A 16182-nucleotide genomic window follows, 5' to 3' on the forward strand; every position below is an offset into this window, starting at 1 on the left:
AAGCTTGGAACATGGAACTGCAAGTCGCTAGGTTTCGCAGGTTGCGACAGGATGATCTACGATGAATTACATCCCCGCAACTTCGACGTCGTGGCGCTGCAGGAGATTTGCTGGACAGGACAGAAAGTGTGGAAAAGCGGGCATCGGGCGGCTACCTTCTACCAAAGCTGTGGCACCACCAACGAGCTGGGAACCGGCTTCATAGTGCTGGGAAAGATGCGCCAACGCGTGATTGGGTGGCAGCCAATCAACGCAAGGATGTGCAAGCTGAGGATTAAAGGCCGTTTCTTCAACTATAGCATCATCAACGTGCACTGCCCACACGAAGGGAGACCCGACGACGAGAAAGAAGCGTTCTACGCACAACTGGAGCAGACATACGATGGATGCCCACTGCGGGACATCAAAATCGTCATCGGTGACATGAACGCGCAGGTAGGAATGGAGGAAATGTATAGACCGGTCAACTATGCATAAACTTTGCAGCCTCACGCGGAATGGTAGTCCGAAAGGTCCTTCTTTCCCCGCAAAAATATCCACAAGGCCATATGGAGATCACCTAACCAAGAAACGGAAAACCAAATCGACCACGTTCTAATCGACGGTAAATTCTTCTCCGACATCACGAACGTCCGCATTTACCGCAGTGCGAATATTGAATCCGACCACTACCTCGTTGCAGTATGCCTGCGCTCAAAACTCTTGACGGTGTACAACACGCGTTGTAGTCGGACGCCACGGCTTAACATTGGGCGGCTACAAGACGGTAGACTAGCCCAAGAATACGCACAGCAACGGGAAGTGGCACTCCCAACGGAAAAGCAGCTAGGCGCAGCGTCTCTTGAAGATGGCTGGAGAGATATTCGATCCGCCATTGGTAGCACCGTAACCGCTGCACTTGGCACGGTGCTCCCGGATCAGAGAAACGACTGGTATGACGGCGAAGACAGAATGGGAGAGATTGCTGCAACACCGCACGAGGGCGAATGAGGCACGATATAAACGGGCGCGGAACAGACATGTGCAAGGACATAAACGGGAACCTTCTTAGGAACGAGCGTGAGGTGATTCAAAGGTGGCAGCAGCACTACGAAGAGCACCTGAATGGCGATGTGGCAGACGAAGATGGCGGTATGGTGATGGACCTAGGAGCACGCGCGCAGGACATAATTCTACCGGCCCCGGATCTCCAGGAAATCCAGGAGGAGATTGGCCGGCTGAAGAACAACAAAGCCCCTGGGGTTGACCAACTACCAGGAGAGCTATTCAAACACGGTGGTGAGGCACTGGCTAGAGCGCTGCACTGGGTCATTACCAAGATTTGGGAGGAGGAAGTTTTGCCGCAGGAGTGGATGGAAGGTGTCGTGTGTCCCATCTACAAAAGGGCGATAAGCTGGATTGTAGCAACTACCGCGCAATCACATTGCTGAACGCCGCCTACAAGGTACTCTCCCAAATTTTATGCCGTCGACTAGCACCAATTGCAAGGGAGTTCGTGGGGCAGTACCAGGCGGGTTTTATGGGCGAACGCTCCACCACGGACCAGGTGTTCGCCATTCGCCAAGTACTGCAGAAGTGCCGCGAATACAACGTGCCCACACATCATCTATTCATCGACTTCAAAGCCGCATATGATACAATCGATCGGGACCAGCTATGGCAGCTAATGCACGAAAACGGATTTCCAGATAAACTGACACGGTTGATCAAAGCGACGATGGATCGGGTGATGTGCGTAGTTCGAGTTTCAGGGGCATTCTCGAGTCCCTTCGAAACCCGCAGAGGGTTACGGCAAGGTGATGGTCTTTCGTGTCTGCTATTCAACATCGCTTTGGAAGTATTACGAAGAGCAGGGATTAACACGAGTGGCACAATTTTCAATAAGTCCGTCCAGCTATTTGGCTTCGCCGACGACATAGATATTATGGCACGTAACTTTGAGAAGATGGAGGAAGCCTACATCAGACTGAAGAGGGAAGCCAAGCGGATCGGACTAGTCATCAACACGTCGAAGACGAAGTACATGATAGGAAGAGGTTCAAGAGAAGACAATGTGAGCCACCCACCGCGAGTTGGCATCGGTGGTGAAGAAATCGAGGTGGTAGAAGAATTTGTGTACTTGGGCTCACTGGTGACTGCCGAAAATGATACCAGCAGAGAAATTCGGAGGCGTATAGTGGCTGGAAATCGTGCATACTTTGGACTCCGCAAGACGCTTCGATCGAATAGAGTTCGCCGCCGTACCAAACTGACCATCTACAAAACGCTCATTAGACCGGTAGTCCTCTACGGACACGAGACCTGGACGATGCTTGTGGAGGACCAACGCGCACTCGGAGTTTTCGAAAGGAAAGTGCTGCGTACCATCTATGGTGGGGTGCAGATGGCGGACGGTACATGGAGGAGGCGAATGAACCACGAGTTGCATCAGCTGTTGGGAGAACCATCCATCGTTCACACCGCGAAAATCGGACGACTGCGGTGGGCCGGGCACGTAGCCAGAATGTCGGACAATAACCCGGTGAAAATGGTTCTCGACAACGATCCGACGGGCACAAGAAGGCGAGGTGCGCAGCGGGCAAGGTGGATCGATCAGGTGGAAGATGACTTGCGGATCCTCCGTAGACTGCGTGGCTGGCGACGTGTTGCCATGGACCGAGCCGAATGGAGAAGACTCTTACATACCGCACAGGCCACTTCGGCCTTAGTCTGAATAAATAAATAATAAGGCGGCGTTCAGCAATGTGATTGTAGATAAGACACACGACACCTTCCCTCCACTCCTGCGGTAGAACCTCCTCCTCCCAAATTTTGGTAATTACCCATTGCCTCACCACCGTTTTTAAACAGTTCTTCTGGTAGTTGTCCAACCCCATGGGTTTTATTGTTTTCAGCCGGCCAATCTCCTCCTGGATTTCCTGAAGACATTCCAAACATCTATCAAACTGATTAGAAATCGATATGGATATCGGGCAGACTTTTCGAGAGTTATCGCTTTGATCATAATGATTTATTCACGACTAAGTACTACTCTTTTGTATGAACAAGATCGCAATTGTTTCCAGTAGACCATTTAGAGAGTGAAATGTACTACTCAGATTCCCACGTTTAGTAATGTTGGCTTACTGTTGGGTGACTTCAAGTTAGCATCCCTTAACGTAGCCTAATACTCTTACCCAGAAAAATCATTCAAACGGAACCGTGTAAACGGGGATCTGAATCTCTTTATAAAGATCCATACTCTATATCAAATGATGTAGCTTGTAATGTGAACGTAGTAACAAATGTATTTCGGATAGAAACCTGAATATGTTATAAGTTTTAGTTTAAAATGCTCGTAATATTTTTTTGCGGTAGCTGTCTTATTTTCAGATTAAACTCAAACTCCGAAAAGATTGTTCAACCATTGGGAATAACTCAGTCATCGAGTTGTCGATTCGGTAGGCACCCAGAGCTATTTTCATGGCACAATTTTTGAATTTACCCTTGAGGGTTAATTTTGAGTTTAGTCCATCTTCAAGTATTAGGCGTTCAGGGTAATTCAAGATTTCACCAACACTATGTAAATCGTGTGATTAGCGAGCGCTACGCTCGGTTCATTAATTCTACTTAGACGCAAGAGGGAAACAGTACAACCAAAATCATTGAATATTGCCTCAGAGGAATTAATTATTTAAATGCATTGATTCCAAATAAATATTTAGGATTGAAAATTGAGGCTTGGCGTTTTGTCCTTGTAGGTTCTCGTCTTTTTCGACTTTCTTGGATTCCGTCACGATTTTTTGTCATATTTTCATAAGAACATAATTGAGTATATCTACTTACTTCGAAGAACATCAGATGTAGAGCATTACTTAGTCTAAAACTATCTTTGGTAACAAAATATCCATCGCTTTTCAAACAAATACTCAACTTCCTATTAACAGTAGCTTAGATAGAAAACACAAACAAATATCTCCACCAAGTTGTGTATACCTTTGTCAGTATCCATTTGCTGCAGGTTAGTTTTTGATGCCATTCGAACGCTTTTATTGCTACTGAGGACACCGTCAAGTTGCTTGGTGACTGCTTGGTGCGTCTGTTACTGGAAGACGTCATCTTTCACGCTTTGAAAATTTGGGGAAACTCGTTGGCGATTTCGCGCACGATTTGTTGATCCCCGGCGCTGCATTCCGTTTCTTCGCAGAAGATGCGCGTGAATATCTTGATCAGATCTTGCTTTCGATGTTGCTGTTCCGCATAGCCGGTGTTTCGAACGATTTTCCGGCACAGCTCTAGGTACCATTTGCGAATCTGGAAAAAAAATGTTTCAAATGAATAGATTGGTATGGGATGAAAGTATGGGATTCATGAATGTTACCGGTTCGCCTGCAGAAAGGTCCGACAATTGTCGTACTAAAATATCAATTAGGACGTTTTGATCGTTGGTGTAAAATATGGAAGCAGTTTCAGGCCTGCTAAATAGATCTACTAACATTTTTAAAACTGGATTGATGTGAGCTGGGGTGTGCTTCAAGGTATGGACAGGGTCCTCTGTAATTGTAATAAGAATTAAACTTTTTCTGATACCACAATTTCCTACTTGTTTCTTTTTACCTTCTCGATTAATTAGAACCAATATTTTTTCCGTGAACGTTTTAGCCGTTTGAATGTGTTCCATCGCTTCCAATATTACATTGTCGGAGAAGCTTTCAAACTGTAGATTGAATGATAAAATCAGGTTAATCATGATGTCCGACAGTACATTATGGACATCCGTTTCAGGTGGATTTTCAATCAAGTTTAACAGGAAAATAACAAAATCGGATCGAAGATGTTCTGAAAAAAAGAATGAAATAGACATTGAAATATATTATAACACATGTAGAGGCTATATAAGTTGGACTATTATTTATTCAAATAAAAACTTATGGCGTGACCATCTCGTGGCCACCAGGCTTGCTATTTAAATTATTATTAAACTTAATACTGTGGAAATCATTATACTTAATTGAAACCCATCCTATGCCTGCATTTGCATAAATATGTACATATATTGTATATTGGATGGATACTCTATGCTAAGGAATTCGAGAATGTTTCCAACCCGAAGATTAGACCGGAACGAGGTCGAATTCACCATATTCGGATTAGCAATCCTACGCTTTAACTAACAAGGCTAAAAGTAGACCCCAGTAATATCTGCATTTATGTGTGCAATCACAATTAAAACAGCCAAGAGCCAAGACAACCTATTTCTGAAGAACCAGTGCGTTTTCCTGGATACAATAGGCGTGAGTGACCCAAGCCCCTGGCCAGCACTCACGCGTGTATTCAGAGCCGGACTCAGTTCTTTTCGGTGGCTGCTAAGGCAGCGAAGAAAATCCTTCGATTACCGAAAAGTTCGCGCTCGAACATTTTTTGGTCTTTTGAACCGAATCGAATGCCAATCCGCGGTCGGAAAGTGCTATAAAGTGCCGGTAAACGAACAAAGTGCTGACCAGACGCGCTGTTCAATTGTGTGGCCATTGTACGTTGGCAAGTAATCCCCATCGCGCTCGGAGGTTGCTACCAAGGCGAGTACACCTCAGTGATAGTGTATGGAGAAAAACGAATGAACGATCCCAGTGAAAGTGAAATTGCGCGCGCTCGATAGCAACACGCTGTTGGCTAATCAAAGCCTGAGCCCGTAATCAAAGCGATCGATCAGTACTAGACCAACATTTAAAAAGGGCGTAACAAATCAAAATTTATTCCTTCTACATATATAGCTATATATGTGGACAAAGAATCAGAAAGAATAAATTTTGGCTGTTATGCCTTTTTCAAATGTTGGTCTAGAGTGGGTGAAGAAAATTTTGTGTGTTTGGTGGAAGAACTTTTCCACTTGAGATAGTGTCGAGGCGGACACTACTCTGTTGGTGCAGGAGAAGACATTCTGTGACTATCTTGGGTTCATCTGCGGTCATCAAGCAGGTGATTGAATTCAACTTAATTTGGTTGACGAGAGTTGGGTGACTTTTTCTGAATTTGTTAAGTCATTGTGGAAATTGATGGGAAACGGTACACAATTCAAGTGGAAACCGTTCGCGCCCTTGATTGTGTTACCGTGTAGGATTGGGTCTGTTCGCGACGGGAAGGAGCAATACGTTCGATTAAAACAATCCTTTCCCGTCGATTTCTTCTTCGCGAAGGCCAATACAGCGCGACGGGAAGGATCTGATTCGTTCGATTGTGTATTCGCCTCGCAGGTTCGGTTCGGTTTTTGTCACGAAGAAACGAGTAGCTCGCATCGGGAAAAGATCAGTTCCGATTTGCTACCGTTTCCGTACGTTTTCCGTGTTTGTATGCTCGCCGACAATGCCGCCCAAGTAAGAGAAAATCCTCGGGGAGAAAGTGTTCCAGCGGGAATCTTTGATCGCTATGCGAAAAGCGGTTGAGAAGTTCATCGCCGAATTCGATCTATTGCGTGACAGGTGCCAAGTGCAAGTGAGAATCGACTCTCTAGACAAAGTGAAAAAGGAGGACAGAAAGTACACAATCGAGCGACTAGATAGCGAAGTCTACTGTCATGCTCCCGACAATCACGTCCTGTGCAACTGTCCTATCTTCCTCGGAAAGGATGAACGCCTTCGACGAGAATTCGTCACGCTGAAGCGGTAGTGTTGGAACTGTCTGTGCAGTGGACATCAGTCGAAGAAATGTACGTGGAAGTTCTCATGCCGTACGTGCCACGAAAGACATCATTCGCTGCTTTATCTAAGTCGTCGTCGTCGTCGTCGAGTTCATTCGTGTCATCTACTGTTTCCGTTCAACAACCGTCTCCGTTCACTAGTGGGCAATCGGAGCTCCGCTCCTCCCAATAATGTAAGCATGCCAGTCAGAAGTGCATACAATACTGTTTTGTATGAAACGATTGTCCTCAATGTCGTAGATGATCACGGACTCGAGTTCCAGGCACGGGCCTTACTGGACTCGGCTTCAATGCCCGACTTCATTTCGAAGCTATTGGCGAAGCTACTATTCAACCCCCGGTCGAAAGTGGACATATCCATAACAGGGATCGGCCTCTCCACGCACAGTGTGAAAAGTACAACTACCGCCACCATCCAGTCGAGAACAAGGGCGACGAAGCTACAGTACCTCATTCTTGAAAATCCATCGGCACAGCTACTGACCATACCACTCAACATCTCAACGTGGGATATTCCCACTGTTGGCCTCGCCAACCCTCAGTTTCATATGCCAGGGAGGATAGACCTCGTTATCGGCAGTGAAGCCTTCTGGGAGATCCATAGTGGTCGGAAGATTCCATTAGGGGACGGACTTCCATAGTTGACTGAAACACCATTCGGATGGACTGTCGCTGGCACCGCTTCCAGTCAACACAATTGTATCCCTCGAATCTGCAACCTGTCTACGAAAGATGATTCGTTAGAAGCTACGCTCCAGAAGTTCTGGGAAATCGAGGGCATCTCCGACGGACCAGCACTATCCCTTGAAGAAGATCGTTGTGAGAAGCACTCCGTAGATACTACCACCCGTGATACTTCTGGAAGTTATATCGTCAGACTTCCTCGAACCAACAATCCCGATATTGTCTCAAGAAGCTAAAGGGATATCGCAGATCGCCGTCTTATGAGTGTCTATTGGCGTCTAGAGCGTGATCCTGCCACCAAGGACGCGTATCATCGTTTTATGGACGAATATCTCCAGTTAGGGCATTTGAAGAAGCTCATCCATCCAGTAGACGACAATCAACCGCACAACGCCATCTTCAAAGAGTCGAGCACGTCTATAGAGGTTAGGGTCGTTTTCGATGCGTCGTGCAATACATCCTCTGGATATTCATTAAACGACACACTCTTGGTTGGACCAGTCGTTCAGGAGGATTTCCTCTCCATCGTGCTGCGTGTCCGCATTCGCTGCGTCGCTGTTGTCGCCGATGCGGAGAAAATGTATCGGCAGATGCTCCACACTCTGGAAGACCGTAAATTCCTGCGGATTCACTTCCGGACAAACTTCAATGATCCTATTTCCACCTATGAACTGCAGATGGTGACTTACGGTACCGCGTCTGCGCCGTATCTTGCAACGAGGACTCTGCAGCAGATTGCACACGACAATGGACACCAATTTCCAGCTGCAGTAGTTCCAGTAATTTACGAATTCTACGTCGACGATTTCCTTTCGGGCGCTGATGACGAATAATCTGCAATTGAAGTGAGGCAACAAGTAACGTCGATGCTGAAGACAGCAGGCTTCCCAATCAAGAGATAGGCATCGAATGTTCCGGAAGTTCTACATGGAGTTCCATCGGAGATTAAACCGCTGCCTGAACTTCAAGACGAGCAGGCCGTTTCAACTGTGGGACTCATATGGGAACCGAGAACCGACTCATTACGGTTCAAAGTCCAGCTGTCAGTAGCGGCCATTGTTCTGACAAAGCGAAAGGTGATGTCATACATCGCGCAAATCTTCGATCCACTTGGTCTCGTGGGTCCTACAATTGTGGTAGCCAAACTCTAGAAGTAGCAGAGACTACCACCAAAGAACGTAATGTGTCTCACGTTGCAATGAGCGCCATTTAGAACTATTTCCACGACAATTTGTTCGCACGCTACCCTAGTTTCTCCAAGCTTCGTCGCGTTACTGTATTCTTTTTATGATACCTGCAATCCTTACGAGAACGCGCAGTACTGTGTCGAATGGACACGGACGGCTATTACGCATTGCAAGAAAAATTGGGAGTCCTGGAAAATTCAAAGCGTCTCCAATGAATATTTTCCGGGTTTTTGATCAAAGGCAGCTAGTGCTAAATTTGTGATGTTTTGTGCATTTATATCTATGACATTTCTATATTCAATACAATGTTGAGAAAAACAAGGACGAAGGACTATGAACGTGATGTTCATCAATCCTTCCCTTAGTCGCTGCGAGTTGTGGAACTTGCCTAGGACGTGGTTAGGTTTTAACAGAGAGCTTTTCGATGGAAAGCTGCTTGAGCAGGGGGAGGACCTACCAGAACTATCGTTTTCCGTTCAAAGCGCATTGGTCCAAATAATGGTGTTTGGATCGTGGGACTCTTAATAGGCCCGACACGATGGCCTCCCAGTGGGAAAGACAGGCTGTCCAGATTCAGTTAGCCGCCGATAAAACCAATCATTATGAACAAATCTTTTTAGGGCAAGAAGCTGTATGACATTCTTCTAAATTTGATATTTCTTTGATTAACTGGCTTGAGCACTGATCCACTACATATTAGGGACCTATACACTTCGGGTTAGTTGACACCGACAGAAGGCTGATGATCAGTTCTTACATGTTATGTATACGTATAAATACGTCATTCAATTTTTTGGGCTTCATGACAGTTGCTTTGGTATCATGTTCAATCCAACGCACACTATGTATGATTTGTTCTATGCGGGGATTGCCTTCTGCGCGTTATTTCCGCGAAGCTATCCAAATTTTTCTTTTTCTCCGTAATATCATAAACTCAGTATTCGCAACGATACCGTTTCTCTGTGAACTTATCTGTGTCGGCTAGCTCAACAACAGTCGTTTCCTGCAGAGATCTCTCTGCAGACACAAACCAACATAACCCTCTAGCTAGATTATTTTATCGTTCGCTGATTTCCTGGTCATTTCATATAATCATTAGTTGGCCAATTGATCACCGGCTGCGCGCCAATCGGTTTTGTTCGAGTTTGACTTTTGCTCACTTCCGCCACATGGCCCTTGATTTCCCAAAGTCGGTACGTTTGCGTGCGTTTTGACAGTTTTTCAATTAAAAAAGGCAAAAGCTGTCAAAACGTAAACAAACGTACCCATTCTGCGTGACTCTTCCCAGTGTTGTGCTGATTCATTATCAGACGATAATTATTGCAATTTTCATGTGAAAACTTTTCATGTCAAAACAGTAGACGGGTTGTCGCTGGCGACAAGTTCTCAAATGTTGCATAATAAACATATAATTTCCATTCAAACATTAATCTTTACCTGGGAGGGAGATTCAGATTCAAAAAATATGAATGTCAGTGCAGACCTAACTTTAGTTGTCATGAAACGTCACCGCAGACCTAGCTGAAAATGTTTAATGAATGGGGAGTATTGATACTGATCATTTGCTTGAAAACTATAAAAAGCAGAAAATTATATTGAATCAATCTATATTTGAAACGACGGTTGTTGAACAAAAAAATGCCTAATACAATCGAACTGTGAAACTCATTTGAAAATGATGTCCATTGTATAAAGAAAAGGAGACGTCTAGGATACATCTTCTTGCAATGATTCCCTTTGCTTAACGCTTATTAATTCATTATCTGCATCGCTCGTTTCACGTTTTTCAAAGTCAACCCATTCCGCAGCTACAGTAAATTGTTTTTTCGTAATCTTAATCGTGAATAGTCGGGTTTTGACGATTTGGAAAAATCTGTGTTCGTCGTCCGAATCTGGCATATATTGTGAAAACATGGAAGAGAGATTTCGCTTTGCAACTTCCGTCTTTTCCCCCGCCCGTTATTAAACAAGCTACTTCGAAATGCAAAAGAAAACAAAAACACATTTGCCAACATGAACAATCAATCCTTGCCAACCATTTCTTTAAGTTTCTTCAAAATTCTTCATATCCAATTTTAAAAGTTTTCTTATGAACCATCGATAGCGATAGATGTCGTTTCATAAAGAATTTTAAATTACTCAAAAATTGCAAAGGATCTTTTCCAAAATATCGATACCGTTAAAACGGTTAAAACGATATGATTTTTCACCGTTATACTTTATCGATATGTCAGAATTTTTGATAAGAACTTTAATTTTAGATTCTTCAGAGGAACTTCGCGAGTTTTCTTTGGTGCAGATTTTTATTTATTTATTTATTTATTTGCTTAATCGATAATCGAACCTGGAAGAAAGAATACTGTAGAACCTTTGCTAAGGCTGTGAACCATTCCACCGATTCGTTTAACTTTTAGTTAAAATTTGACAGTTCGGTGGTTATTTCGCCGTGGTTAAAAATAACCCTGCTCCGGAGCATGGTTAGATTTGACAGTTCGATAGTTAAACTTTGTTCGCGAGAAAATTGGCGCCAAATCCATTTCCTTCCGAATAACTATCAATCTGTCGGAACTCAAATGAGTCGGCTACGGAGTAAAATTTTAACCACGATGGGAAAATAACCATCGAAGTGTCAAATTTTAACTAAAAGTTAAACGAATCGGTGGAATGGTTCACAGCCTAAGAGATCTTAATCATTAGACCACAATGTAGTTTTGATTGGTAATTGGTAAACATTCTATCCCATATAATTTTTATTCAAATATAATCAATATGTAGGGGAATTATTTTCCTTATCCCAAAACATCAATTACCGGCAATGTCCTTGTGAAATGGTTCTTCATGACGACAAGGCTATTCCTTCATAATCAAAAAGCTAATTTCGTTTCATTCAATAAATTTTTATCTCAAAAATATAAACTTCCGGAGATAAACAAACGCCAAAATACCGATGATTCGATGAACAAAAAGGGATAAAGGTGTAGTGGTGATCATTTATGAAATTATTTGCCAAAATATATCATTGCGTTGATATCGTACTTTATTAGAAATCAGATAACGTTTGCACATGTCGTTATTTCGAAGTGAAAATTTATATCATTATTAGGAATAAATTGGAGTGAAGAAATATCGACAAAAATATTAAATTTTATATAATTGACTTTGAATGTTTTGGTTGTTGAGTTGGTCGAGATAGATGCTGTCTCTTGTCAGTATTTGTTCGTATTTTATTTATACTGAATTTAATCCGCCGCATTTTGTGATTCCCTCCATAGGGAAGCGAAAAACGACTATGTTCCGGACACTTCTTAATTCGATACTTCGGGAGAGAGAGTTTCACGAGACACTTCATATTTCAAATTCCCGCACTCGGAACGTGATATGCAACTTGAGAAAGTCACGCACCGGCTTCAATGAAATCAACGAAAACATCGATGACACGCAAAACAAAAATTGGTCAGTCCGTGTGACGCTTGCTTTGGTATATTTTGCTCGTCGATAATTTTCTTGCGTCATGACGTTTGATTTTATTGTTATTTCGTGTGTAGTATCTGGATCTCCCTCCCAGATCTTTACTAATATCGGCTAATTGTCAACAGTCCTGTTATATATTCTATTTGGCCTTATGGTTTCATGGTAGTGAGAAAAAAGAGTTCAACATGTAACGGTAACGGGGCCCTCCTTAGCCGTGCGGTAAGACGCGCGGCTACAAAGCAAGACCATGCTGAGGGTGGCTGGGTTCGATTCCCGGTGCCGGTCTAGGCAATTTTCGGATTGGAAATTGTCTCGACTTCCCTGGGCATAAAGGTATCATCGTGTTAGCCTCATGATATACGAATGCAGAAATGGTAACTTGGCTTAGAAACCTCGCAGTTAATAACTGTGGAAGTGCTTAATGAACACTAAGCTGCGAGGCGGCAATGTCCCAGTGGGGGATGTAATGCCAACGAAGAAGAAGAAGAAGATGTAACGGTAAATGCCAAACGATTTTCAAACGATTCTTAATCGCTGGCGAGTTTTTATCACTAGATAATTTAAAAGTAAGATCTTGGGTTAGTTTTGATCATCCAAGATGTTTTGAAAATTTGATTTTTCCCATCCCTCTTTCAAATGAATTTCTTAAAACAATTCCGAGGAAATTGTTAAAAGAACTTTTAAAAAAACTCGTGAAGAAAAAGGAATCCCCAAATGATTTTCTGAGGGAATTTTCGTAAGAAATCCAGGAGAAATTCGCAAACAAATTTCCGGACCAATTTCTTAAGATGTTTTCTAAAGGATGTTCCGAAATTTCTGAATTTATTTCCGGAGGATTTTCTGAAAGAATCCTTGGATGAATTTTCGAAGGATTGTGTGTGTCACCAATAATTCCTTTTGAAAAACGTTTTTTACAATATTCGCTTGTTTGAATTGATTATTTTGTTGCAAAAATCCATATATAAAACGTTTGTTCTCACCTAGGAATTAATATAAAGCACATGAAAAAAAAGTTTTTACAGATGAGTAAACACTCTGTAAAAGGCATATGCGACCTTCAAGGACATCCGTAATGTAGCTAATTTAAACGTTAGTCCACGGGCCCCGAAATCAATTCCACTGTGCCCTCAAAAGGACCTCTGCAACATCAAAAGATCTTACCTTGCTGATTGATTGGCATACGTCTACCAATAGAGAACACAATAATCAACATGTTGGCCAGCTCTTGCAGTTTTTCCACATCCTTCGAGTTGGATATCATGTCTTGGACGATTTCCAAGGGCAGCACAGAACCCAACAAAATATCAACGGTAGTGTAATCCAGATGGCACATTGCTTTGAAAGCTTTCAACAACAGTTTCCGGATTGACCAGCGCGTCTCCATTTGGTAATACAGGACTAGATTGATCACACTTTGGTAGTGATCGACACCCATCTCGTTACGGCAGATCTTCGGATCGGCATCGGTTAGGATTCCTATCAGCTCATTCAAGTAATGGCTGATGTCGGCTTCATCTTCATGCAGCATCCACGTGCGCTGCTCGGAGTCATTTTTACAATCAGAAAGCCCGTTGAAAATAATTCGCAGTCTACGAGCGTCGTGAGTTTGGGCTAACAGAGAATCTGGCACATCTAGTGGGGTCGTTAGGTGCACTGCTATCGGTTCTAAGTGTTTGACTATTGGCTGAGGAAGCAATGGTTCCAATTCGCTGAGAACAACGCGTAGCGCGACGCAGGACATTTCGTGGCTGAGGTTCGTGTTAGTACGAATGGCATCTACCAGTTGATACACATCTGGTGGTTCAATTTTCGCAAATGGAATTTCCTTCTGACTTTCGGCGATTGTATCTGGATCACTTGTGGTTTCTTTAGTTGATGATTCTTTGGGTTGAGGCTCATTTTCACTAGCTGTCATATCATCATTGTTGGTAGTTTCTAGTTCGGTTTCGTGATCTGTTTGAGGCTCGGGTTCTGCAATTTGCTCGGTTTTCTGAGGTTCTTCATCTCCTCGCGAAATTGCGGTTATTTCATCACTTGTAGTAGTCGTCGTCGTCGTGGTGGCCGTATTTGTGGCATCTGCTTCGGATACTTCCGAGATGACACTGTTCTCTTGGGCTGTTGGCGTTAGCGGTTCATCTGCGTTGAGTTTGGACGACAGGATGCTCATGCTAGGACTTTCTTGTATAAATTGAGGTACATTATTCGCTGCACCTACAGCAGGACTAGATTTGGATTTCTTTGTTAGTTTTTCATGTTTGGAAGAAACCGGCGAATGATAGTAGTTTTTATCTTTGTTGTTTGTAATCGATTCTGTATTAAAAAAATAAACATTACTATATTTTTTAAATGTTTATCTTATTTATGAAAGTAACATACCCGTGTGACTACTGCAAGAGTGTTCTTCAAATTGTTTGATACTACCGTTGCCCATTTTCATTGGAGGTTCACTTTCACTATCGGAGCTCTCACTCTGAAATGTAACAAAAAGTAAGTAAAAGAATTAGTTTCAAACTGTCCAAACTTTTACTGAATTTATTCCCCACAATAATTCCTTTATAAATATTTCAAATAAAAGATAGTTAAACTCAAACAGTTTTACCTCCAAAAGTCAAAACAATGTCAACAATACATGCAGTACAATAATATATAATAATTTTTAAATAGTAATTTGAGAAGCAAAAAATGTTTCATTACCTTCAATATCTTTTCGATTTTGATTTTTTTCTCTACCAGTCGTTCTATGAGCTCATCACGGTTGATGATACCGTTGATTTCTTTATCGGTAGACAATCGCAACGACTCAATACTGGACTCTAGGAAGCCATTCAGGAAGTTGGGATCAACCTGCCAAGAAAATGCAAACTTATTATGCATGGCGACATACTTTGACGATACATGCCCCCGTACAAATACGAGTGTATATATTTATGACATAAATATTCACGGCATTATAACGGGGTACAAAAATGTGACATAAAATATACTGCAAAGAATAGTTTATATCATGTCATCCTTCAAGTATCTGATGGCTTCCTCTCAGTTTTTTTTCGCCGAACCACAAGGATGCTGAACCTTATTTAAAATGCAGTATGATATCGATTTTTCTTCCATCCTTTCCTAGTAGTATCATTATGGCCTTGTGTGCTACTCTTACCTTTAATTTCATGACATAATTCGATGGAACGAACCCGATATTGCCTTTCATACTGACCACTTGCCACCAATTTCTTTGGCGTGCACTGGTCTGATGTAGGATAAAGTATTCTCCCTCGTCAAAGCTAATGGTTTTCGGATATACGGCTGTGAAATCATATAAAGCCTTCAGCATCTCGAAGCTCTCTGCAAAAATCGGTATGGGAAAAATTGATTTTTTACGTTTTCCATAATGCACTGATTGCAGATTGTCCACGACTTACCAGCTTCGTTCAGCAAGCTTTCACCCATTATGGATATCTTTTTTAGAACAATTTGCACCACTCAATTCTCAACAACCTTTTTTCACATTTATCAACAAATTTTCATCACTGCTCTGCGTTTTTCGGTCGCAAACCGAGGGAGTCAGTGAACAACTTTCACACACCCTCTTGCTCCATATCAAATTGGCGAAAGATGAAAAATCGTCCGTACTCTTTGGTTGCCTCGCACACATTGTACGGGTAAAGAATAGGCGCAAATCGTAATATCTCTCGCTCTGTTATGGTTCTCTTCGGTTCTAATATGTACTTACTTAGACGATCCCCACCGATGTGTATCCAAATGAGTGTCTAGTATAGGAACGAAATGCGTTCATATTTTATTTATGCACTTGTTCTCGCACCGGTTGTTTCTATCAAGGTTGTTGAAGTGCAATCATGCTTCGCACCGGTGGTGAATATCCGGTTGCTATTGAGGCAAACACGGAAATAAATAAAATCAGGAAGAAATTATTATTTATTTTCATATCTTTCAGAACGCGCTCCAACTTTTGTAATATAAATATGTGCGTAATGCATTTTGTGATTATCAGATAAGCTAGACACACATCTGCTAGGTGGCGCTAGCTTATATGCAATAATTTAGTGAGGTGGATATCTCGAGATCTATAAGACTTAGAAAGATTATGTCTTCTACAAAGTTGTTCGGGTAGCCATAACATTTATGATGGAGACTAGTTGAGTTTGGAATTCA

The 16182-nt window shown here is 42.6% G+C and overlaps 1 protein-coding gene across 1 annotated transcript; it reads right to left on the bottom strand.

Annotated features, from left to right (window-relative positions):
• Nucleotides 1–2772: 2772 nt before the first annotated feature.
• On the bottom strand, nt 2773–15739 carry LOC134208482 (NCK-interacting protein with SH3 domain). Its single transcript, XM_062684398.1, has 8 exons — nt 15432–15739; nt 15170–15354; nt 14710–14859; nt 14392–14485; nt 13177–14325; nt 4597–4818; nt 4361–4533; nt 2773–4293 (listed from the first exon to the last, which is right to left on the bottom strand). Exons 1-8 carry the CDS (start codon nt 15457–15459, stop codon nt 4102–4104), a joined length of 2193 nt encoding a protein of 730 aa, XP_062540382.1. The 5' UTR covers nt 15460–15739; the 3' UTR covers nt 2773–4101.
• Nucleotides 15740–16182: the final 443 nt, after the last annotated feature.

The sequence above is a fragment of the Armigeres subalbatus genome, chromosome 1, assembly GCF_024139115.2.
Source record: "Armigeres subalbatus isolate Guangzhou_Male chromosome 1, GZ_Asu_2, whole genome shotgun sequence".
NCBI lineage: Eukaryota > Metazoa > Arthropoda > Insecta > Diptera > Culicidae > Armigeres > Armigeres subalbatus.